Source organism: Hypanus sabinus, chromosome 31, assembly GCF_030144855.1.
Source record: "Hypanus sabinus isolate sHypSab1 chromosome 31, sHypSab1.hap1, whole genome shotgun sequence".
Taxonomy (NCBI): domain Eukaryota; kingdom Metazoa; phylum Chordata; class Chondrichthyes; order Myliobatiformes; family Dasyatidae; genus Hypanus; species Hypanus sabinus.
Genome location: NC_082736.1, coordinates 33590891 through 33616190, shown reverse-complemented (window position 1 = coordinate 33616190; position 25300 = coordinate 33590891). Strand labels below are relative to the sequence as shown.

General features: G+C 46.3%; 1 protein-coding gene across 4 annotated transcripts in view; it reads left to right on the top strand.

The window, feature by feature from the left end:
- The window catches only part of mta2 (metastasis associated 1 family, member 2), a 108655-nt gene that overhangs the window by 8277 nt on the left and 75078 nt on the right, over window positions 1-25300 (top strand). For 3 of the 4 annotated variants that reach the window (XM_059955381.1, XM_059955382.1, XM_059955383.1), the window contains exons 2-3: window positions 17840-17907; window positions 21598-21694. In XM_059955381.1, the coding sequence (XP_059811364.1) occupies window positions 17840-17907; window positions 21598-21694 (165 nt within the window). The remainder of the gene's footprint in view (window positions 1-17839; window positions 17908-21597; window positions 21695-25300) is intronic. The other variant, XM_059955380.1, reaches the window with a different exon arrangement.

Below are 25300 nucleotides of genomic sequence, written 5' to 3'. Positions count from 1 at the left end.
CATTCTCTTGTTGGACAGTATGCATGTATATTGCTAAATGACAATAAATTGACGAGAATGAGTTTGTAGATTGCTTCTGAGCTGTGCAGCAGGACAGTTGATGCTCGAGAGTGAAGAGAGGGGTTTTAATGAGTTGCTTTGTGGGGGAAGGAGAGGATATGCAGTTGTTGAAGCAGATTTCAGCCTGAGCTCCTGAAGTGATAGTCTCAAGTGCGAGAGAGATGTAAAGATGGATGTGTAAGGGATCTGCCAGAACTAGAGGTCCTAGCAGTCCTAGCATTTATTTCATGTAATGTTGAGGTTCTATGGGCACTGGTCAGGCTGCATTTGGAGTATTATGAGCAGTTTTGAGAGAGCCCAGAGATGGGTCATGAGAATGATCCCAGGAGTGAAAGGGTTAGCATATGAGGAGTGTTTGATGGCTCCAGGACTGCAGTTTAGAAGAATGAGGAGGGGGAATCTCATTGAAAATTTGAATATTGAAAAGCCTAGATAGAGTGGACATGGAGAGGATATTTCTAAAAATGGGGGAGTCTCAGGATAGAAGAAAGTCCCCTTAGAACCAAGATGAGGAATTTCTTTAGCCAGAGGGTAGTGAATGTGTGGAATTCATTGCCATAGGCAGCTGTGGAAGCCAAGTCATTGGGTATATTTAAAGTGGAGGCTGATAGGTTCTTGATTAATCAGGGCATCAGAGGTTACGGGAGAAGTCAGGAAAATGGGGTTAATAGGAACGATAAACCAGCTGTGATGGAATGACTCGATGGCCTGAATGGCTTGTTACTGCTCCTGTGCCTTATGAAGATTTAGGAAGATTAGGGGGTTTAGGAGAGGACTTTGCAAAGATGAGAACCTGGCCAGTGAGTTCGGTTCAGCGCGTATTGTTGTTGGTGGAAAGCTAGTGGCCCCTCCAGAGATCAGAACTGGTGTAAATTCCATGCAAGATTTCTGGCCCATGCACCTTTTTAATCCTGTCCCTCATGGACTGGAAAGAAAGGACCAGGTTGTGGAATAACTGTTTCTGGTCTGATTCTTTTCTTTCTCTTGCACTATTTATTTTTTATATATTCCTTAATGTGACTTTATTTATTGCTCTGTACTGCTGCAAATTTCACAAATTTTGTCACTGATAATAAACCTGATTCATAATCAGGCAAGTGCAGTGTAAACCCATGGAACTCATTAGTTTCTTCCTGGCTGCACACTAGGCAGTGCACAGCGGTGGCTACTTTATCTTGATCTAAGCAGTAAATCTCCAGAATTTTGACCCTTCTGGAAATCTCGTCCCATCATGTGGGCAGTTTTCAGACCTCGCGCATGACAGAAAGGATTCTCCCTTCATTTCAAGGTGTTCAAACTGCTTTAAAACAACTTCTTTCATTGCTGCTACTGTTGTAATATTGAACAGTTTGATCACATTTCTTACATTGGTAGCTTGCATGTATATCAGTTTCAGTGTTTTGTAGACGACTCCCCCCCCCCCCCCACCCGGTTTATGAATACTTGACCTGTGTATTCCCAAAGTGTTTTCGAAGACCGGTGGGAAAAGCTGGAAAGGTTTGCGGGTCTTCTGTGTTTGTGCTACATTTCTGACCAGATAAACTTTCGTTGTCTAAAAAAAAAGTTCACAACTATGAACTAATCAGGACTTCATAAACTGTTGTGAGTACTGATGAAGGGTCTTGGCCCAAAATGTCAACTCCAGAGAAGTTGAGCTCCTCCAGCGTTTTTTTTTCTTGTATGTGTTGCTCTGGATTTCCAGCATCTGTGGAATGTGTTGTCTCTTCGTAAACCGTGTACAGTTTCAAATTAAAATACGATTATTACCATCTGTAACAGATTTGGGGGCCCACTGTTCCCAGAAATCGTCATTGTGCTCATAGAGAGTGTGGGCTTCTTCGCCAGGTACACCCAGGTGCGGGCGTAGACCCGGAAGAGGGGTAGGCAGACGGCTCATGCAGAGACCGTCTGGGCAAGACCAAATATCCCGAGTGGCTGTGGCCCTCTGCCCTCCATATTGGGTGAGGAATGTGGGGCTGAGGTGTAGACACATGAATTGCAGGAGAATGAGCACCAGAGCAGAGTGCGTAATGGTAGAGGGAATTACCAGAAATTGGAGAATTCAATGTTCATACCACCAGGCTGGAGGCTACCCAGACGGTATATGAGGTGTTGCTCCTCCAACCTGAGTTTGGCCTCATCATGGCAGTAGAGGAGGCCATGTATGGACATATCGAGATGGGAATGAGAGGCAGAGTTGAAGTGGGTGGCAACCGGGAGGTCCTGTCTGTTGTGATGGATGGAGCGTAGGTGCTCGACAAAGCGGTCTCCCAATCTGTGTCGGGTCTCACCGATGTAGAGGAGGCCGCACCGGATGCAAAGGATGACTCCAGCAATTCTCCAATTTCAGGTAATTCCCTCCCCCTCCCCCTTCCCCTATCCCAGGTCCCACTCTGCCTCTCTCCCCTTTCAACTTTCTGTTTCTTTATCTCTGCAGTTCTTTCATGATTATCCCCTCCCCCCTTTATCTTTCCTCTGATTGGTTTTCCACCTGGCGCCTCTAGGCCCTACCCCCTCCCCTATCTCTATTGCTGGCTTCGGCCCTCTCTTCCCACCCCCCCCCCCCCATTCCTGATGAAGGGTCTCAGCCCGAAACGTTGGCTACTCTTTTCTCACGGATGCTGCCTGACCTGCTGAGTTCTTCCAGCATTGTGTTCATATTCTTTGATCCACAGCATCTGGAGTTGTATTTTTGTGTTTTGTACCATATTATAATATTTAAATGACACAGGTTAGAAAAGGTTTAGAGGGACTTGGACTAAAAGCTGGCTAATGTGATTGGCTTGGATGGCATGGAGCAGTTGGGCTGAAGTGCCTGTTCCCATGTTGTATGACTCTGACCTGGTTTATGTGAGTGTTCTGGGTGAATAATTTGGGAATAAAACAGGACTGGTCGTTGCAAGTGCAAGCACCAGCAGATTAGCCAGTCGTGCTAAAAGGACTGCTTGTTCCGAGTATGTAACCAATTTTTTTGCGAGTTCCTGTCGACTCAACTTGCAGCCACCTTTTCTGCCCGAGACCATGTGGATTCCTCTGGGTGTTCCGGGTTCCGACCACTGAGCACGTCTACATGAAATGCTGACGCAGGAAAGCGGTATCCATCATCAGAGACCCCCACCACCCAGGCCGTGCTCTCTTCTCACTGCTACCATCAGGTAGAAGGTACAAGAGCCTCAGGACGCGCACCACCAAGTTCAAGAACAGTTACTATTACTCGACTATCAGGCTTTTGAACAAAAGGGGATAACGACACTCACTTGCCCATCCATTGAGATGTTCCCACAACCAGTGAGCTCACTTTAAAGACTCTCTATCTTGTTATCTCATGTTCTCATTATTTATTGCTACTTATTTAATTTTGTATTTGCACAGTTTGTTGTCTTCTGCCCTCGAGTTGATCATTCATTGATCCTGTTACAGTTACTATTCTATAGATCTGCCAGGAATGCCCACAGGAAATTGAACATGTACGTGGTGACATGTATGTATTTTGATAATAAATTTACTTGGTACTTTCCAGAGATGTACAGGTTAAGGTTAGTAAGTTGTGTGCATGCTACGTTGGTGCCGGAAGTGTGGAGCCACTTGTGGTCTGCCCCAGCTCATCCTCGGTGGCCATTGTTGCAAACGACTCACTTCACTGTATGTTTCAATGTACACGTGACAAATAAACCTAGTCTATTATGATCCTCCTAAATCTTGGTTACTGAAGTCCCTTTTGCTTTGGAATATTCGAGGAAGATCTCCTGTCCCTACTCCTGCTTGACATCCTTCCTGAAGTACATGGGCCAGAAGTGAGTCCTAATCTGCTAAGTGTTTGACATTGCCTCCTACAGCGGCCGTGGGGCAGGTCTGACTGTAACACGCTCGGGTTGCCGCTGTTGACATGCCCATTCTCAGTTTGCATATCTAAATGGCCTTGGACAAAACTGGGTGTGGTTGTGGAGTCATGAGTCACTACCATATTGAGGGGGAGGAATTTATTTTAAAGGTGGGAGCTAAATGCCAGTAACCTACAATGTGCTGTGAGAATCAGAATCAGGTTTAGTAGCACGCCATAAGACTTGGGTGCAGAATTAGGCCATTCAGCCCATCAAGTCTGCTCTGCCATTCCATCTGTTAGCTGCCCCCTCCCCCCAACCACAATCTCCTGCCTTCTTCCTGTAACCTTCTTGATCCTGACTGATCAAAAACCTATCAATGTCTGCATTCCACAGATTCACCACTCCCAGCTAAGGAAATTCCTCCTTATCTCTGTTCTAAAGGGGTGTTCTTCCATTCTGAAGCTGACATGTCGTAAATTTTGTTTTTCTGGCTGCAGTACTTTGCAATGTATAAAACAAATCTAAATACACATTTATATTTTTGGAAAGGCTAAGGAAGTACTTAGTTATTTAGAGATAAACATGGGACTGGCCCTTCCGGTCCACCGCCCAACAACCCTCCTATTTGTCCCTAGCCTAATCACAGGACAATCTACTGTACAGTGAACAATTAACCGGGTCTTTGGACTGTGGGAGGAAACCTACATGGTCGCGAGGAGAGAGGACATACAAGCCACTCTCAGACAGCCCTGGAATTGAGCTCCGAACTCCAGTACGTGCTGAGCTGTAATGGTGTCATGCTAACCACGACACTGCCCTGGCATCCTCTTGTTGCTTTTCCCCTGCATGGCCGTGACTTGGACATGTTGTGACTGGCGTGTGTGTAGAGTGGGGGTGGGCAGCGTGACTGATTCAATTAGTGAGCTGGCTTGGTTTCATGTTGGGGAGGATGGGGATGGAAAGAGGGCTTCCTGTACTTGTTCTGCAGTGCACAAAATGGTTGCCTTGTTTATTTCTAGGCCCCCTTCCTTTACTGAAGCCAGAGCAGGGCCCAGTGCATGTGTGTGCATTCTCTTTGCTGGTTTGGTGACTCTGGTTGTGCTAGAGCATCTGTTTCCTTCCAGAGTCACCAAGTATAGCCAGGTGTCCACTATTTTTGAATGAAGCACAATTGATTGAGTAACACACACAAAGTGCTGGAGGAACTTGACAGGTCAGGCTGCGTCTGTGGAAAGGAATGGAGAGTCAGTTTCTGGTCAAGCCCTCCCATCAGGACTGCAAATCCTGATCTAGTCTTCATCAGGGCTTTCCAGTGCTGATGAGGGATCTTGGTCCAAAAGGTCATAGTTTTATTCCTCTCCATAGATGCTGCCTGACTGGTTGAGTTCCTCTAGCATTCTGTGTGTGGTGTTCTGTATTTCCAGCACCTGCAAATTCTCTGTTTATGACGCTGGCTCTAATTTGTTTTGCTCTGTACATTTGGTATGGTTATTCAACTTGATCCCATGAAATAAACTAGGACAAAGGTGGGTGGGAGGCAAAGAGAGGGTCTTATCCAGCCCCTTCTCTCCCCAACCCCCCCCCCCCCCCCAAGTTTGTGAGTTCAGTGCTGTCTTGATAATTTTTCTGCTGTGTCGCTAGTCATCGATGTTTGAGCCGGGATGGTGTGTTACAGTGGGCTCTTCCCATTCTGCAGCCATTTAGCCATGCCTGAACTCTTATAGAGTCATGGAGCACTACAGCACAGAAACGGATCTGTCGGTCTGGTCTTCTGCCTTGTCCCAACTATCGCACCCAGGCCATTTAGCCATGCCTGAACTCTTATAGAGTCATGGAGCACTACAGCACAGAAACGGATCTGTCGGTCTGGTCTTCTGCCTTGTCCCAACTATCGCACCCAGGCCATTTAGCCATGCCTGAACTCTTTTAGAGTCATGGAGCACTACAGCACAGAAACGGATCTGTCGGTCTGGTCTTCTGCCTTGTCCCAACTATCGCACCCAGGCCATTTAGCCATGCCTGAACTCTTATAGAGTCATGGAGCACTACAGCACAGAAACGGATCTGTCGGTCTGGTCTTCTGCCTTGTCCCAACTATCGCACCCAGGCCATTTAGCCATGCCTGAACTCTTATAGAGTCATGGAGCACTACAGCACAGAAACGGATCTGTCGGTCTGGTCTTCTGCCTTGTTCCAACTATCGCACCCAGGCCATTTAGCCATGCCTGAACTCTTATAGAGTCATGGAGCACTACAGCACAGAAACGGATCTGTCGGTCTGGTCTTCTGCCTTGTCCCAACTATCGCACCCAGGCCATTTAGCCATGCCTGAACTCTTATAGAGTCATGGAGCACTACAGCACAGAAACGGATCTGTCGGTCTGGTCTTCTGCCTTGTCCCAACTATCGTACCCAGGCCATTTAGCCATGCCTGAACTCTTATCGAGTCATGGAGCACTACAGCACAGAAACGGATCTGTCGGTCTGGTCTTCTGCCTTGTCCCAACTATCGCACCCAGGCCATTGCCCTCAATACCCCTCTCCTCCATATTTGAACCACTCTTCAATGTTATGTCCACCGGGTTCTTAGCAAGCCTACTGGATGGTGAGAGGTGGTATAGCTGGTTTTCCTCTTACACATGCAGAATATTATCCAATTGTAATTCCCTTTTCTTCACCAGATCCATCAAAGTAGATTTTCAACTGAGATTTTTATTTCAAACGCAAGAAACTCTGGGGATGCTGGAAATCAAAGCAACACACACACAATGCTGAGGAACTCAGCAGGCCAGGCAGCATCTATGGAAAAGAGTAAACAGTCAATGTTTCGGACAAGTCAGAGTATTTAGTGATACAGACCCTTCCAGCCCTTTGATCCATCTCGCCCAAGTAACCCCACAACCCTGATTAACCCTAACCTCATAATCCAGCGATTGTTAACTTAGTTTTTGTGAGGACCTATTTCCTTTTGCCGTCTTCAGTGTGAATCACACAAGGTCTACAGAGCAGGAGGATGCTTAGTCCATCAGATCTATACAAGTTCTGTATAACAGTCACTTTTTCCCCACTTCCATTTCCCACCCTAACTCCCCTCTCACCTCCCCTCGCCTGCCTGGCACCCTCCCCCACTCCTTTTTTCCCCATAGTCCTCCCTCGTCTGGTGATGACAAACTTTAGTTGAGGATAGAGGATGTTGTGATCAGTTAAAGAGGGCAGTGCGGTAGTTAGCAGAAAACCATTACGGTATCGGTAACCCAGGCTCAATTCCACACTGTCCCCTAGATCGCATGAGTTTCCTCTGGGCGCTCCACATCTTGCTGACATCCCAAAGGTATACGGATTAGTGGTTAACTGGTCATATAGGATGCCGTGCTAGAGCGATGCTGTTACAGCTCAGTTCAATCCTGACATCACCTGTAGGATGTTTGTATGTCCTTCCACTGAGCGTGTGGGTTTCCTCTCGGTGCTCCGGTTTCCTCTCACAAAGTAGGTTAATTGGTCATTGTAAATTGTCCTGTGGTGGAGCCAGAGTTAAATAGGTGGGTTGCTGGGTAGTACAGCTTGTTGGGCAGGAACCCGAATCAGGCAGGTGTTGTGGAAGTTGTTGTCTTTGCTGCAGCAATACAAAGTTATACATCATTGGAAAAAAATCATGAATGTGTGTATATGTATTAGTTAAATAAGTGGTGCAAAAATAGGAATAAAGAAGTAGTGAGGTTGTGTTCACAGGCTCAATGTCCAATCAGAAATCAGATGGCAGAGGGGAAGAATCTGTTCCTGAATTGCTGAGCGTGTGTCTTCAGGCCTCCTCCCTGATGGTAGCAATGAGAATAAGGCACGACCTGGGCGATGGGGGTCCTTAGTGATGGAGATTAAACCTTCAACATTTGTTGCACTCTGCGTGACCACAGCATCCAAGCAAATGGCGCACAAAGTTCATTCCAGCATCTTCAAACTAGAGCTTTGTATGACTACCATTGTGTCACTGCCTTGAGGTCCAGTCCTCAACCTTTGTAATTAGAGTTCCCGAGATTGTATGTTGTCCCCGTGCTCGCGTAGGTAACCTCTGGGTACTTCGCTGTCCTCTCACATTCCAGAGTAAGTTAGTTGTTCACATGGGTGCCGATGGGAAGCACGAGCTTGTTAGGCTGGAAGGACCTGTTACCCTGCTGGATCTCCGAACAAAATAACTTTCGCTGCACCTGTCCAAGACATCCAGTGATTAATGCATTGAATGTTAATCCTCTTTAGGCCTTAAATTAGATTTTTTTAAATTCTCTGTTTCTCTTTCCACTATGCCATGCACATCTGATTTTAGCCTCACCATGTCTGGCTGTGCTAACTAATGGGCTGTAAATGCTGGTCTGCTTCCAGTAACAGCACAGCTTAGAGCAAGGGGCTTTGAGTCTTACATAATCGCGGTCTGCTGCTTCTCTGACACAAGCATTGCATATTGGTGGAAATGCCCTTACCCCTTGCATTAGGAGTCGTAGTACAGAAACAGGGCCTTTGGCCCATCTAGTCGCTGCTGAACTATTTGCCTGGTCCCATCGACCTGCACCTGAAACATAGCCCCCCCCCCCCCCCCCCATACCTCACTTTACATGTACTTATCCACCACTTTTGCTGGCAGCTTGTTTCACACTTTTGCCTCTGCCTTCCTCTGTAGTACAAGGTTCCCTCTCAGATGCCCCTTAAATGTTTCACTTTTCACCTTTAACCTGTGACCTCTAGTTTTGATCTCGCCCAACCTCATTTACCCAATCTTTACTCTTCATCATTTTGTACACCTCTATCAAATCTCCCCTTCTACGCTCCAGGGAATAAAGTCCTCACCCATTCAACCTTTCCCTATAACTCAGATCCTCAAGTCCCATCAACATCCTTGTAAATTTTCTCAGTGCTCTCTCAATCTTATTGATATCCTTCCTGTCGGTAGGTGACCAGAACAGCACATAATGCTCCAAATTAGGCCTCACCATTGTCTTATACAACTTTAACATAACATCCCAACTCCTACACTCAATATCCCGATTTATGTGCCAGAAGCTTTCTTTCCAAGCCTATTTTACTGTGACGCCACTTTCAATGAATTATAGACCTGTATTCTCAGATTCCTCTGTTCTACCATACTGCTCAGTGCCCTCCTGTTCATTGTGTAAGACCTGCCCTAAATCCTGTTTTCATTGATGAAAATATATCCTTAGAAGTTTTATCCAACTGTCCGTATGTTTTTGTATCTGTTGGTTATTCCTTTTTCCTAGGTGGTGTCAATCTAACTGCGTTCTAGGGTACATGGTGTTTTCTAAAATTTATTGTTTCAGGCCTTACCCTGGTTGGTCCTTCCAAAGTGCAAAACTTGTCTTGTTTGAATTATTTAGCTTTGATTGCCTTCTTCACTGTCTACTATACCCCCAAACTTGGTTTCATCCGCAAATTTGCTGACCCAGTTGACCACATTGTCATTCAGATTGTTGATAAACAATGGACCCAGCACCGATCTCCACTAGTCACATGCCTCCAATCAGAGAGGCAACCATCTTCAAACATTCTCTGGTTTCTCCCACAATTCACTCATTCTGAATGCCAAGGAAGTGAACCTTCTTAACCGGCCTCGAGTGTAGGGCAATGTCCATATAGATAACATACACTGCCGTGGCTTTCATCAACTTTCCTGGTAACCTCCTTGAAAAACAATTTGGTCCACTCTCCTCTCCTATCAAATTCCCGCTTCTGCACCCTTATCCCTATCCCACCCACCTGGCTTCATTTATCCTCTTCTAGTTATTCTCTTTCCCCTCGCCTACCTTTTTATTCTGCTGTCTTCCCGTTTCGTTTCCTTTCCAGTCCTGAAGAAGGGTCTCAGCCTTAAACATCGACCGTTTACTCTTTTCCATTGATGCTGCCTGGCCTGCTGAATCCCTCCAGCAGTTTGTGTATGTTTATCTATCTACCTGTGATGCCGCTTACATTGAATTATGCAGGCCTTGCGACTGAGAAACCCAGACTGTGCTATAAAGGCACTTTATCCCAGCACTTGGCTTGTATAATTGTCTTTAAAGGATCCAGTGGTCAGCCGCTATTTGAGCTGGCCATTTCTCTGGCCTCCTGTCCACTTAAACCCTCAGTAGCAACTCCTTGGTCACTTCCACTGGCTTTCACTGTTTTCTCTCCAATGTGTGCTTCTGTGAAAGAAGGATGTCACAGTTCAAACTTCAAGGCGAATTTATTATAAAAGTACATTTATGTCACCATAATTCTAAATGGCTGCATCACCGTCTGGTATGGGTGGGTACTTCCTCACAGGATCAAAGTAAGCTGCAGAGAGTTGTAAAATTAGACATCTCCATCATGGGCACTAACCTCTGTAATATCCAAGACATGTTCAAGGAGCCTCAGAGAGACAGTGTCCATCATTAAGAAACCCCCCTCACCCAGGACATGCCTTGTTCTCATCAGGGAGGAGGTACAGGAGCCTGAAGACACAGTCAAATGATTCAGGAACAGCTTCTTCCCCTCTGCCATCCGATTTCTGAATGGACATTGAACCCACGAACACTACCTCACTGCTTTTTTAGTTTATGTTTTTGAACTGCTTATTTAATTTAACTATATTGTGTGTATACTGTAAATTCAGTTTTTATTCTATATCATCGTGTATAGCATTGTACTGCTGCCACAAAGACAACAAATTTCATGACGTACGCCAGAGATATTAAACCTCATTCAGATTTGTATACAACCCTGAAATTCGTTGCTGGATCCAGCAGGCATAATAGAATCAATAAAAGACCACACCCAACAGGTGCAAAAGACAACAAACAGTGCAAATACAAAAGCAAAAAAAAAAGGAAATAATGAACATCAAGAACATGAGCTGAAGAGTCTTTGAAAGTGAGTCCATAGGTTGTGGAATCGATCCAGTGTTGAGGTGAGTGAAGTTATCCACCCTGGTTCAAGTGCTTGATGGTTCGAGGGAGTAACTGTTCCTGAACCTGGTGGTGTGAGTCCTGATGCTCCTGTTCCACCAATTTGATGGTAGCAGAGAGAAGAGGACATGGCATGAATTTTTTTTTGGGAGGGGGTTGATGGATGGTTGAAGGGTAATAACTGTTCCTGAATCTGGTGATGTGGGACCTAAAGCTCTTATATCTCCTTCCTGATGGCAGCAGCGAGGAGAGAGCATGGCCTGGATGCTAGGTGTTCTTGATGGACGCTACTTTCCTGCAACAGCACTCCTTGTAGACTTCAACTGCCTTGTATTTCCCCGGCAGCTTCCCATCCATTAAGGCCAGTCTTGAAACAGAGGCTTGGACTGTGTGCAGGAGAGCTATCTCAGCTTATCTTTCCTGTTTGATCTTTGGCCTCACGGAGTTCTTCTTGTTATATTTTTATTTAGCATGGGATTGGAGCGTCACTGGCATTTATTGCCCGTCTTTAATTGCTGATAGCTGAACTAGGAGTTTGCTAGGCCTTTGAGTGACCAGACCTGCTAATGTCCATGGGCCAGACAGGGCCGTGATGAACCAGATGGGGTTATGCCAGCCTTGTAGATTTGCCCTCATTCACCACAGGAACGCTGTCGTGGGAGAGCAGCATTCTTCACCAAACCATACTCTCTTGCTGCTGCCATCAGGCAGGAGGTACAAGAGCTTTAATCCCACACCACCAGATTCAGGAAGTTATTATTCTTCAAACATCAGGCTCCTGAACCGGTGTGGATAACTTCTCATCCCAACGGTGAACTGATTCCACAACCTACGGACTCTGCTACCAGGGCTCTAAAATCATATTCTCAATATTTTTTTCCTCCTCATGTCTTCCACCTCTTATCTCCCAGTGTCTCACTTCATCCCTCCCTCCCCCACCCACCCACCCACCTTCCCCCTCACCTGGTCTCACCTATCACCTCCCAGTGTCTCACTTCATCCCCCTCTCCCCCACCCACCCACCTTCCCCCTCACCTGGTCTCACCTATCACCTCCCAGTGTCTCACTTCATCCCCACCTCTCCCCCACCCACCCACCTTCCCCTCACCTGGTCTCACCTATCACCTCCCAGTGTCTCACTTCATCCCCCCCTCCCCCACTCACCCACCCAACTTCCCCCTCACCTGGTCTCACCTATCACCTCCCAGTGTCTCACTTCATCCCCCCCTCTCCCCAACCACCCACCTTCCCCTCACCTGGTCTCTCCCATCACCTCCCAGTGTCTCACTTCATCCCCCCTCCCCCACTCACCCACTTTCCCCTCAACCGGTCTCACCTATCACCTCCCAGTGTCTCACTTCATCCCCCCCTCTCCCCCACCCACCCACCCACCTTCCCCCTCACCTGGTCTCACCCATCACCTCCCAGTGTCTCACCATTCCCCCTCTCCCCCACCCACCCACCGTCCCCCTCACCTGGTCTCACCTATCACCTCCCAGTGTCTCACTTCATCCCCACCTCTCCCCCACCCACCCACCTTCCCCCTCACCCGGTCTCACCCATCACCTCCCAGTGTCTCACCATTTCCCCTCTCCCCCACCCACCCACCTTCCCCCTCACCCGGTCTCACCTATCACCTCCCAGTGTCTCACCATTCCCCCTCTCCCCCACCCACCCACCTTCCCCCTCACCCGGTCTCACCTATCACCTCCCAGTGTCTCACCATTCCCCCTCTCCCATACCCACCCACCCTCCCCTTCATTTGGTTTTACTTGCCACCTGTCCTCCTCCCCCTCCACCAATGTTCCCTCTAATTTGTAATGACCAAAGTGCACAAAAATCTTGTGCTGTGCAATTTTTTGCCCAGTCACAATATGTGCTCACTGAATAATATGCTTCAATAACAATAGTGTAAATAAGCCAGTTCTAAACCTGCAGACAAATCATCACAAACTCCATGTTGCCAACACAGAAGGAAATATGATTGTGTGCGGTCGTGAGATATACTTTGCATGCCAACAAGGCAGAAGGTGATAACCTTTTGTGTGCAGTTTAAATTCCTTTATGTGCTAGTAGCAAAAAAATGTGCCCGCGCACACCTTAGACGGAACATCGCCCTCCCCTCACCTTATTCTGGCTTGTCAACTCTTCTCTCCCGCACCACCCCCACCCCCCCCCCCCTCACCAGTCCAGTTCTGAAGGGTGTCAGCCTCATCCATAGATGCTGCCTATGCCGGCCGGTGGCATCCACACCGGTCTTCAAGGCAAGTGGTCCCAGCTTTGAATCCGCCTGGCTCCTTGCACGCTTTCCATCTGTGCTGGGTTGAGTGTCGAGCTAGCAACTTGACCTTGGGAGAAAAAAACCAGACAATATGCAAACAAAATGGCAGAACTGCTACCCAATGCGCCACAAGGCGTGGAAAGGAACAAGAGTAGATGCTGCCTGACCTGTTGAGTTCCTCCAGTATTTTTTATCTATCCCTGATCTCTGGGTCCATTCCTGCTCGTTAGATGTTTGTCTGAGGTTATTTACTATGATAATGCTTGCAAGTAACTTGTGATAGTGGTAAGTCTGGCCTATACCTTTAAACTCGTGCCCAGGTACTCTGAGCCTTGTAGGTTCCAGTGTTGAGGAAGAGGCTAATTATAGTTGGAAGTTTCTTTTGGCTGTCAGTGCCAGGATCAGTAACCAAGGTCAAAAACCAGCAGGAAGTAACCATTCCTTGTTGTGTATCTTCTTTTCAAAAAGCACACTATTGTTTAAAACTTGTGTGTTTCCATGTAACTGGATGAATTGCGCTCTGAGGGATTGTGAAGCACGTAGGTTGAGGGAAAAAATGGAATAAGTCATGCTGAGAGACACGGTGTCTGTGGGGCCCAGCGCCCGTGCCAAGGCGGCACAGACCAGGCAGCTCATTTATTATATGTAAAATAATGTTGAGTCTATGGGAATTAATGAGTTTGGAGCGAATAGTTTGTGCCCAGTGAAATGCGTCGTTTTCATCAGCGACCAGCACAGTCCGAGGATGTGCCATCACGCTTCCGTTGCCAACATAGCAAGCCCACAACTTAGTGACTAACTCGGGATGTGGGAGTAAACCAGAACACTCGGAGGAAACCCACGTGACGCGGAGAGAATATACAGACAGGAATTGAAGCTGGATCGCTGGCGCTGTAAAGCATTATGCTACCATGTCGCTGGCTGTAAGGCTTCCTGTTTTGCCCTTTAATACTTGGTTGGTTCTGCTGTCCAGTTCATAAACTGTAGTGTAGTCTCTTGTCTCTGCACGTCCTTTCTCCTACCACCTCCTATAGTCAACTTCTTGTTTGATTCCCCCTCCGGCAATTTCCCCTCAACCCATTTCCAGTCATTGGTGTCTGAGTCAGGAGGGTTGACACCTGTCCAACACCCTATTCCAGACACGCCGACAAATTCAAAGCTAATTCTGTCAGAAAATTGCCAAAGAATGTGTTGACTTCCAGGTGAACTATAAACCAGCACTCCTTTCTCCCTGTAGGGTGATAACAAAATCCCACAGATGCCCCCAAGGATCTTGAGAATGCAGAAAAGTGGCTTGAGTAGAGAGCCAGCCATAGTCTTAATGGTGGCGAGGGCACAAGGGGCCGGAGGTGTGTTTCTTGTTTTATAAGAGGGACGAGTTCCCCGGTGTCCTGTACTCAGTATTTACCCTCCAGTATCATATTGCTGATTATTACGTTGGTATTTGGGACAGTGCTTATACCTGGTCATAAGCCAGTTGGTGAAACTCTGCAGTCATGACACTAGAGACATGTAAATACTTACTTGTTGCTTTGTGCTTTGTCCTTGCTCGTGTATACAGAGTGTGGAGGTACCCGCGATGAGTGATTTTTCTACCTGGGAGCCTTCTGAAGGGATAGTGTGGAATTACTTCCTAATACTTTAACTGAGTCACCACTGGCAAACTGATTCGCCCATATTGTCATAGTTTTCTGATGTTGTAAACCGTGGTAGGTGGGGTTTATCTCTCCTGCAATTTGTCAGGAATTGCAGACATCCTGAAGGGGGGCCAGGAAAGCAGGCTGATTCATTTGGACAGCCTCAAACCTGGTGGCATTAATATCGCTTTCTCTAACTTCTACACCACTCACCCTCCCCCTCTCTTCTCCTCATCTGTCCATCATCTCTGGTTCCCCTCCTCCTTCCCTTTCTTCCATGGTCCACTCTCCTCTCCTATCAGATTTCTTCAGCCTCTTACCACTTACCCCTATCACCCACCCACCTTCCCCTTCACCTATCATCTGCCAGTGTGTGCTCCTTTCCCTCCCTCCATTTTATTCTGGGTTCTGTCTCTTTCGTTTCCAGCCCCAGTGAAAGGTCTTGGCCAGAAACATCAATTGTTTATTTCCTTCCATTGATGCTCCAGCTTGCTGAGTTCCTCCAGCATTTTGGGTGTGTTGCTCAAGACTTCAAGCATCTACTGATTTGGCATTCCTGGTGTCCAAACATTTAAATTCCAATTCCCATTCCCTTTCCAACTTGTCGTTGCACAGCCTCCTCTTGTGCCACGATGAGGCCACCCTTAGGGTTAGAGGAGCAGCACCTCATATTGCATCTGGGTTGCCTCCAACCTGATGACATGAACATCAATTTCTCCTGATTAAAAACAAAAACTCCCCTTTTCTTCTATTCCTAGCTCTGACCTGTTCTGCCTATCACCTCCCCGGCTTCCCTTCTCCTTCACTTTCTCCAATGGTCCACTCTCCTGTCAGATTCTTCCCTCTCCAGCCCTTTATCTTTGCCACCCACCCAGCTCCACCTATCTCCTTCAAGCTTGTCCTCCTTCCCCTCCCCAACTTTTTTTATTCTAGGCATCTTCTCCCCCCCCCCCCCTTCCTTTCCTGTCTGGATCAGGAATCTTAGCCTGACACATTGACTATTTATTAATTTCCAGAGATGCTGCCTGACCTTCTGAGTTCCTCCAGCATTTTGTGTGTGTTGATCTACCGAATCGCTTGTGTTTGTGGTTCGCCTTCATTCCTCGTTGGATGTGCTGTGCTGTGCCACCTGCACAGGCCCTCACTGCACTGCCACGTCCAGTGTTAGGCAGGATACATCCTGGTGGAGCAGAGTGCAGGAGCAAAGGATCATGGAGTCACCTGGAGTTTGGCTCTAACGACCACTTGTTATGCAACATTGGAGTGTGAACATCAGGTAGAAGGTACGGGAGCCTCAGGATTCACACCACCAGGTTCAAGGACAGTTACCACCCCTCAACCTTCAGGCTCTTGAACAAAAGGGAATGACCATACTCACTTGCCCATCCATTGAGATGTTCCCACAACCATGACCAGTGGTGTACTGCTGGGACCCCTCCTCTTTGTGATTTTTATTAATGACCTGGATGAAGAAGTAGAAGGGTGGGTTAGTAAGTTTGCTTATGACACAAAGGTTGGGGGTGTTGTGGATAGTCTGGAGGGTTGCCAGAGTGCAGAACAGTTGAGAAGTGGCAGATGAACTTTAATCCAGATAAGTGTGAAGTGGTTGATTTTGATAGGTCCAATTTGAAGACAGAGTATAATATAAATGGTAAGACTCGGCAGAGTGGAGGATCTGAGAGATCTTAGGGTCCGTGTCAATAGGACACTCAAAGCTGCTGCACAGGTTGACATTGCTGTTAAGAAGGCATATGGTGTGTTGGCCTTCATCAGCCGTGGGATTGAGTTCAAGAGCCATGAGGTAATGTTACAGGTATACAAGACCTTGGTCAGACCCCACTTGGAGTACTGTGTCCAATTCTGGTCACCTTACTACAGGAAGGATGTAGATACTATAGAGAGAGAGTGCAGAGGAGATGTACAAGGATATTGCCTGGATTGGAGGGCATACGTAATGAGAATAGGTTGAGTGTACTCGGCCTTTTCTCCTTGGAGCAACGGAGGTTGAGAGGTGACCTGGCAGAAGTGTACAAGATAATGATCTTGTGGATAGCCGGAGGCTGAAATGTCTAACACAATGTGCTTGGAAATGGGTACTGAGGGGGTGTCAGGGGTAAGTTTTTTCACACAGTGGTGGGTGTGTGGAATGCACTGCTGGTGGCACTGATGGTGGAAGTGGATGCAATGCGTCTTTTAACAGCCTCTTAGATAGGCACATGGAGCTTAGAGAAATAGAAGGTTATGTGCTAAGCAGTCTGTGGAGTAGGTTACATGGTCAACACAACATTTTGGGCCAAAGGGCCTGTAATTTGCTGTAAATTTATATGTTATAAACAGTGATCTCACTTTAAAGACTTTATCTCATTATCTCGTTTCGTTATTTATTGCTATCTATAGTTGCATTTGCACAGTTTGTTGTCTTCTGCACTCTGGTTAATCTTTCTAATATTCTATGGATTTGCTGAGTATGCCCGCAGGAAAATGAATCTCAGGACTGTATGTGGTAACAGATATGTACTCTGTCAATAAAATTTACTTTGATCTTCAGATGCTGGAATCTAGAACAAAGCCTTGTGGTTCGATGTCTTACAGCTTCCATACCACACAATGATGCAGCCTGACAGGAGCTCTTGATGGGTGCTCCTGTAAAAAGTTGTTAGAATGAGGGCTGGTAGCATTGCTCACAATCTTCTCAAAGTGTGGACGCTGCTGTGCCTCTTTGAGGAAGCGTGGGTCTGGGTTAGATTGTCCGTTAATGTACACACCAAGGAATCTCGTGCTCTTCACCCTCAACGGGATCCAGGAGTAATGGGAGGAGGCCACAACGGCATATTGCATTTCTAAAGCATCACAAAAGCACTTGCCAATCTAATATGGCAGATAGCCAAGTCTGATCACAGATGTTTTGGGGGGAGGAGGTGGAAAGATTTAGGGAGTGGAACCAGAGTTAGAACCAAAGATGGGGTGATAGAACTGGAGAAATAATTGAGGGGAGTGAGAGATTTTGAGATGAGTTTTATGATGCCATCCATTCCAGGAAGTGGAATAAAGCACATTTGTCTACAAAGTGTGTGTTTTCTGATCTTGTCCCTCTGCATTCTCTTTCAGATTATGTTTACTTTGAAAACTCCTCAAGTAATCCATATCTTATCAGAAGGATAGAGGAACTGAATAAGGTACAGGTTCTTCAGATTTTGGGGACATGGGTGTTTGGTGGTTGTGGCTGCGCTACGTCCCACCCCTTCATTGAACTGGTGTTAGCTGGCAAATAGTGTCACCCCAGAACCGCTATCGGTGACTTCTCTGGTCAGCAGGCAGAGAGCACCATTCCATCTCAAAGCACACATCAGAATTGCATCTAAACTTAGCCCTGCCCTGTCTTAATATCCACAGATACATTTTTAACAGCAAGTGCCCAGTTGACCTTGGGACTGTCAGTATTGTGGTCAATACCACGCTTTATCTCTAAATAAACTTTTTTTTTTTAAAAACTAGAATATTGGAAGTCTTAACATTTCATCTTGGGTGTCAGGGTGGTGATACATCTACCAAAGGAGGTGTAAGATGCTCCTTCCCTCTACAAGCTTGCAGGTCACCCTTGGGCAAGGTGTAGTACTTGCTTAATCCCCACTCCCCACCCTCAGTCAGAGTCACGTAAAGCCATGGCAGCAGGTGGTGGATGGCCGTATGACCAGCTGGTGCAAGTCACGTCCTGGTTACGCCAGGGAGGCAATCTCTGAGGTGTGTTGATAATAACTGGAGTCACCTGTCTTGTGAAGAGGAAGGCAATGCCAAACCACTCCTGTAAAAAAAAAATGTGCCATGAACAGTCACAGTCATGGAAAGACCATGATGGCCCACAGCAAACAAACATCATATAAGCAATGGAAGGTGAAAGAGAAGCTTGCAGTTGGTAAATACCTTGTTATAATGTCACTAGCACAGTATAATCTATTAGCTGCAAAAGGGTGCAGACTGAGCCAGCTCTGTCATGGGCACTGGCCTTGCCTCCATCAAGGACACCTTCAAAAGTGGATTTCTGAAGAAGGGCCCCCAGTCACCCAGGACTGACCTGAAGGGATCCACTCAAAGTTTTACTGCAATTTATACAACATTTTTCTGTACTACTACCGCAAAACAATAAATACTGAGTCTGGAAAAGTAAGTGTCATCATCAGTCCCTTCAGAAAATGTAAGCAATCTCATAGCCTCTATTGGAAGAGCGAGGGAGATTCCCTGATGCACTCGACGCAATACTTATCCCTCTGTCATTTCACTGGGGACAGATTTGGTCTAATATGCCTCTACTGTCTCGGGAGACTCTACCTGAGCACCAGCCCGTGAATCCTGGTTTTTCAATCCACTCCACCTCCACCGTCTTTCAGAAAGCTGTGTGTGGGTGACCTGTGACCCATTTGCCACTGTTCAGTGCCATGCTGTTGAGCTGGTCTTCGGCCGGTGTGGTGGAAATGATTATGTGGTTATGGTTCAGGCATGTCCGAAGCTTGTGTTTATATAAGTACCACATGAACAGAAACCCACTGCATAATATTGCCATGAATTAAAAATTATTGCTTCATAACATTTATACTAAAGCTGGTTTCAGTTCTGTGCTGAACAAACGTGTATTTGTACTGTTCTCATCTGTGCGAAAATTGATGTTCCAATCAAACCATAGGCCCTGCCGCCTTTTCTGCCCTCCCTTGCCTCTTTCCTATCAATTGACACCCGTCCGCTTCTCCCTCATTTCATCCAGATTCAAAGTTCAAAATATATTTGTTATCAAAGTACATATCTGTCACCAGTACAACCCTGGGAATAATTTCCTTGCGGGCATTCACAAGATGCACAATAGGATCAATGAAAGACCGCCCCCAACAAGACAGACAATATGCAAAAGGAAAGAAACCGTGCAGATACAAAAGCAAGAAAAAAACAACAATAATAAATCAGCAAAAAATATCAAGTGGCGGCCTGGAAAGTGAGTCCACAGAGTGTGTTGGGGTGAGTGAAGTTGTCCCCTCTGAGAACTTGAGGAAATCCAGAACGATGTACACAAAATGCTGGAGGACCTCGGCAGGTCAGGTCGCATTGATAGAAATGATGTTGATGTTTTGTGCCGGGACCCTTCATTAGGACGAGAGCCTGTTAGTGTGGGTACCGAGACCCAACCGACAGTTTTGCAACCTTGCAAATTTGCAGTTGCGTTTATCTCGTGTTTGTCTTCCCCCTACATTAAAACTCCTATTTCAGGTCAACATTTAATCTTGAACGTGGACCTTATTTGCTTTCGCGTATATGCATGGCTGCTCCCATGCCAGCTGTCGGCATTCCCAGCTGACCTGCTGCCTTGCCTGATTTTGTTTTTCCTGTAGTAAGGAAGGGAAGATTGTTGACTCTCCTGGGAATTAACTTGATCTTATTCCCGCTGCTCCTGCTGCACATCTGTCATAATAAAAAAAAAGCCCCTTCTTCCATTCTAGCTGAAGTGCCACAGTCGTATAGCGGCTAGCGGGTTGCAACTACAGCTCAGGGTGTTGGCATTTGGAGTTCAGTTCTGTGAGTAGTAAGGAGTGTGCACTTCCGCTCCGTGAGCGTGTGGGATTCCAACGACATACTGGTTCGTAGGTTAGTTGGACATCGTAAATCGTTCTGTGAGTAGACTGGGGTTGCTGCCCGTTGGGCCAGAAGGGTCTGTTCCATGCTGTACATCTAAATAAAATAAAGTTCATGTTAGGGTCTTGAATCCAGACCCTAACCCTACCACAGATGCTTTCATATGCCAACCAGCATCTGTCTTTTCCTGGGTGACCTTGGTGCATTGAGTGACTAATTTTCGGAGCATGTTGATGAGCCATGATAAGACATGGGACCAGAATTAGGCCATTCAGCCCATCAAGCCATTCCGTCGTGGCTGGCTTTTTATCACCCGCAACCCCATTCTCCTGCCTTCTTCCCATAACACTAACTAATCCAAAACCTATCAACCTCACCTTTAACTGTACCCAATATCTTGGCCTCAACGACACTGTGATGACAAATTTCACAGATTCACCACCCACTGGCAAGAAATTACTCCTCATACAGGACAGCACAGTTTGGATATTTTGGTTTCGGCTCAGTATGAAGTGACGCACTTTCCTGTTCAGATCACATTAACCCCTTTCAGAATCACGTGGCACTAGGGTGCTATGGTAGCATAACAATTAATGCAACAGTATTACAGCTTGGAGTTCGATGCCATTGTCCTCTGTAAAGAGTCTGTATGTTCTCCCCATGAACCACGAGGCCTTCCTCTGCGTGCCCCGGTTTCCTCCTATAAACCAAAGACGTACCAGATACGTTAATTGGTCATTGTAAATTATCTCGTGGTTAGGCTAGGGTTAAACTGGTGAGTTTCTGGTTGGGTTGGCCCGAAGGGCTGGAAAAGCCTATTCTGTGCTCTATCTCTAAATAATAATTCTGCAACTGCTGGAAATCCAAAATGCTGGAAGAACTTGGCAGATAAGGCAGCATCTATGGAGGGGAACAAACACTTGACATTTGGGCTAGCTGAGACCCTTCATCAGGGCTCCTTCCCTGCCTTTTAAATGTACATTGTTCTTGGTCTGTCTGCCAAATCCTCCACTCTAGACTGGTATTTCATCATTGGTTCGTACAGCGGCCAAGGATCCACCTGCGTCTATCTGAGAAGACTTAGACGGTACAAAAGATGCCCTATGCCCTTCTGGTAACATGTCACCCACTCACACCGAGTGTTGCCCTGGGAAGGAACACGAGTCCACAACCTTCCAACCTGGGAGTTGATCAAATTGAGCATCTGAATTGGTTGCAGAGAGTGATTGATTGATTTATTTTGCTTTAAGCAGACCGGCAGTGGGAACGTAGAAGCCAAGGTCGTGTGCCTATACAGGAGACGGGACATCTCCAGCAGCCTAAATGGACTGGCGGACAACCACGCACGTGAGTAGCTTGTGATTCAGCGGAAGTTTGGGAAGGATGGGGCGTACAGCTTCTGTTGTAAGGAAACTCAAGGAGCATCTCAGCTACAGACAGCATTTTATTTTTAGCAGAGTTCCACCCAGCACCAGTGACTTGCCTGATGCTGTAGCGTCTCTCAGCTAAAAGGATTTATTTAAGCCCGTGGGGATTTTCCAGCTGATGTTTGCTTTTAACCTGCAATCTATTACGATGAGAAATGTTTTCTGCAACTGCTTTTACAGTGTGACCAGGAGCATTCCCCCTGCAATCTCACTTGCCACCTCTTCACGTCCTGCATCTTGGATAGGGTGTTAAATCAGATGGCTGAGAAACAGGTTGTCACTGATTTCCACCCAGTGACCATTTTATTAAGTCCAGAAGTGGAACCTGGTTTGGTCTTCTGCTGCTGTAGACCATCCACTTCCAGGTTCTATGCGTTGTGTGCTCAGAGATGCTCTTCTGCACACCACTGATGTAATGGGTGGTTATTTGAGTTACTGTCACCTTCCTGTCAGTTTGAACCAGTCTGGCCACTCTTCTCCGAGCTCTCTCATTAACAGGGTGTTTTCACCCACAGAACTGCTGCTCACTAGAACACTACAGCACAGTACAGGCCCTTCAGCCCTCGATGTTGTGCCGACCCATATATTCCTTTTTTTTTAAAAAGTACTAAACCCACACTACTCCATAACCCTCTATCTTTCTTTCATCCATGCTCACTGGATTTTTTTTTTGTTTGTTTTTCGCACCATCCTTTACAAATCCCAGGATATCAGCAGTTTCTGAGATACTCAATCCACCCCATCTGGTGCCAACAATCATTCCACAGTCAGTCACTCAGATCACATTTCTTCCCCCGTTCTGATATTTGGTCTGAACAACAACTGAACCTCTTGACCGTGTCTACATGCTTTTGTACATTGAGTTGTTACCACGTGATTGGCTAATTAGATATTAGCATTAACGAGCAGGTGTACCTAATAATGTGGCCACTGAGTGTATCGTAAAGTTTGTCATTTTGTGGCAGCAGTACGGTGGAATACATAAAATTTCTAGTGTGAGGTGTTTCACTTTAGAAAGGTAAATCAGGGTAGACAGCGTTGCAAAGGGAACATTTGATGTATCGTCTGTCATAAATCAAAATACTGAGTACAGGAGTTCAGATGTTATTGTGAACTTCTATAAAATGTTGGTGAGGTCAAATGTGGAGTAGTGTGTGCAGTTTTGGTCACCTATTTACAGGAAAGATACAAACATTGCAGAGAAAATTTACAATGATGTTGCTCGTCTTGAGGACCCGAGTTATCGGGAAAAGTCGAATAGGTTAGGACTTTATTCCCTAGAGCATAGGAGAATGAGGAGAGGTTTGATAGAGACATACAACAAGGTGAGAGGTAAGATAGGGTAAATGCAAGCAAGCTTTTTGCACTGAGGTTGGGTGAGGCTAGAATTAAAGGATATAGGCTAAGAGAGAAAGGTGAAATATTTAATGGGAACCCTCAGTCAGAGGATGGTGCAAGGCTGGAACAAACTTCCAACAGAAGTGGTGGATGCAAGTTTAAGTGAATATACTTTCTTCCAGTCACCTCAACATTATGCCCCCTTGAATTAAGTTATTTTCACCCTGAGTCCCTCTGCCCCTCCACACTGCTGCCATTTCAAATTCTTTCACGAAAGGTTTCTGATCAGCTCAAGAGGGACAGAGCTTTTTTTTTGCCCTTTTTTTTCTGGTTCTTAGACCTGTGCTCTAGACTCCCAATGCAACTCTGAGTACATTGAAACCTGGGACTTTATCTAACTTTGTTCTGCATAATATTTGCCAGGCTGGTTTCCACTCTCCATACGCGTGCTTCTTTTTATTGCTTCCTTCACTCTTTCTCGTTCACGGTTAGCGCGGCACTTTACAGCATCAGCAATTGGGGTTCAATTCCCACTGCCATCTTTAAAGGGTTTGTACGTTCTCCCCGTGACCGAATGGGTTTCCTCTGGGTGCTCCGGTTTTCTGTCACGTTCCAAAGAAATACAGTACCGTGCAAAAGTCCTAGGTTCGTTTGTGTAGCTTGAGTGCTTAAGACTTTTGTGCAGTACTGTAGTAATTTTATGTATTGCACTGCCAAAGAAAACACAAATTTATGATGCGAGTGATGATAAACCTGATTCTGATATGGGTGTCTATTGTGGTCTGATAGTGGGAAGGGGGCAGCAAGAGGTTGGGGAAAAAAGAGGAGAGAGAGCAGGAAGCACCAGAGAGACATTCTGTAAAGATCAATAAACCAAATGTTTGGAATCAAATGACCTTGCCTGGTGTCTCAGGGCTGGGTGTGTCTGCAACCACGTCACCTCACTCCTCCTCTGACACCTGTCCCACACCCCTCCCGCAGCACTCCACCATTGCCATTCCCAACATCCTTTGCTCCTGCCAGATTTACAAACTGGCTGTCCGAGCTCTTATATGTGTGGCTAAGACTTTTGCAGTAGGGAGCACGGTAGCTGAGCAGCTAGCATAATGCTTTACAGCGCAAGTGATACGGTTTCAGTTCCTGAGCTCTTTGAAAGGAGAGTGTACGTTCTCTTCGTGATCTTGTGGGTTTCCTCAACATTCCAAAGACATTTGGGTTAGGGTTAGTGGGTTGTGAGCAGGCTTTGTTGGTGCCAGAAGTGTGGCAACATTGGCAGCCTGTCTCCAGTACAATCTCTGGCTGTGTCGGTCGTTGATGCAAGTGGCACATTTCACTGAATGTTTCGAGTTGCATGGCAAATCATCCTTATCCAGCTGTCAGCTTTTTTTAAACCCATTGTCACCTTGACAGTGTTCGTCGGCAGTCATTTCAACAGGCATTCCCTCTGTTTTCTCCAGTCCCCTCTGCAATTTAGCCCACTTCCAGCAGACAATGGTATCAGATCTGTGAACACAGAATAGCCAGCAGAATACAGATAAGCACTTTTGACTTGAAACATTGACTGTTTCTCTCTCCACTGACCTCCCGAGTCAACAGCATAGTGCAGACCTTTCGGCCCAGGACTTTGTTGCTTCCAGTACTGTCCCTTCTGGCATCTACAGTATTCAATATTCAAGATTGTTTAATGTCTTTCCAGTACATGTGTAAAAGAGAGCAAAATAATTGTTACTCCGATGTCGCACAAAAAATCAATAAGGTAAAGAACATATAAATACATAAAATATTGTACTGGCGCTTTTAAGAAATTTAAAAGTGGATAAATCTCCGGGTCCTGACAGGTGGATAATGGGAGGGGATGCCACCGTTAGGAAGCAGTTACAGGAGCCTGTTAACGCACACTCAGTGTTTTAGGAGCAGCTTTTTCCTGTCTGCTATTAGATTTCTGAAAGGTCTGCTTCGACTACTCACTATTTCTTTTGCACTGCTTTATGCATTGCACTGTACCTTTGCTACAAAACAGCATATTTTGCAACACACGCTGAGGGACCACTTCATTAGTTGCTTGCTGTACCTGATGAAGTGGCCGCTGAGTGTATGTTCATGGTCTTGTACTGCTGTACCCTTCTGCATGCCACTGTTGTAACTAGTGGTATTTGAGTTACTGTCAGCTTCAAAGTTCAGATTTATT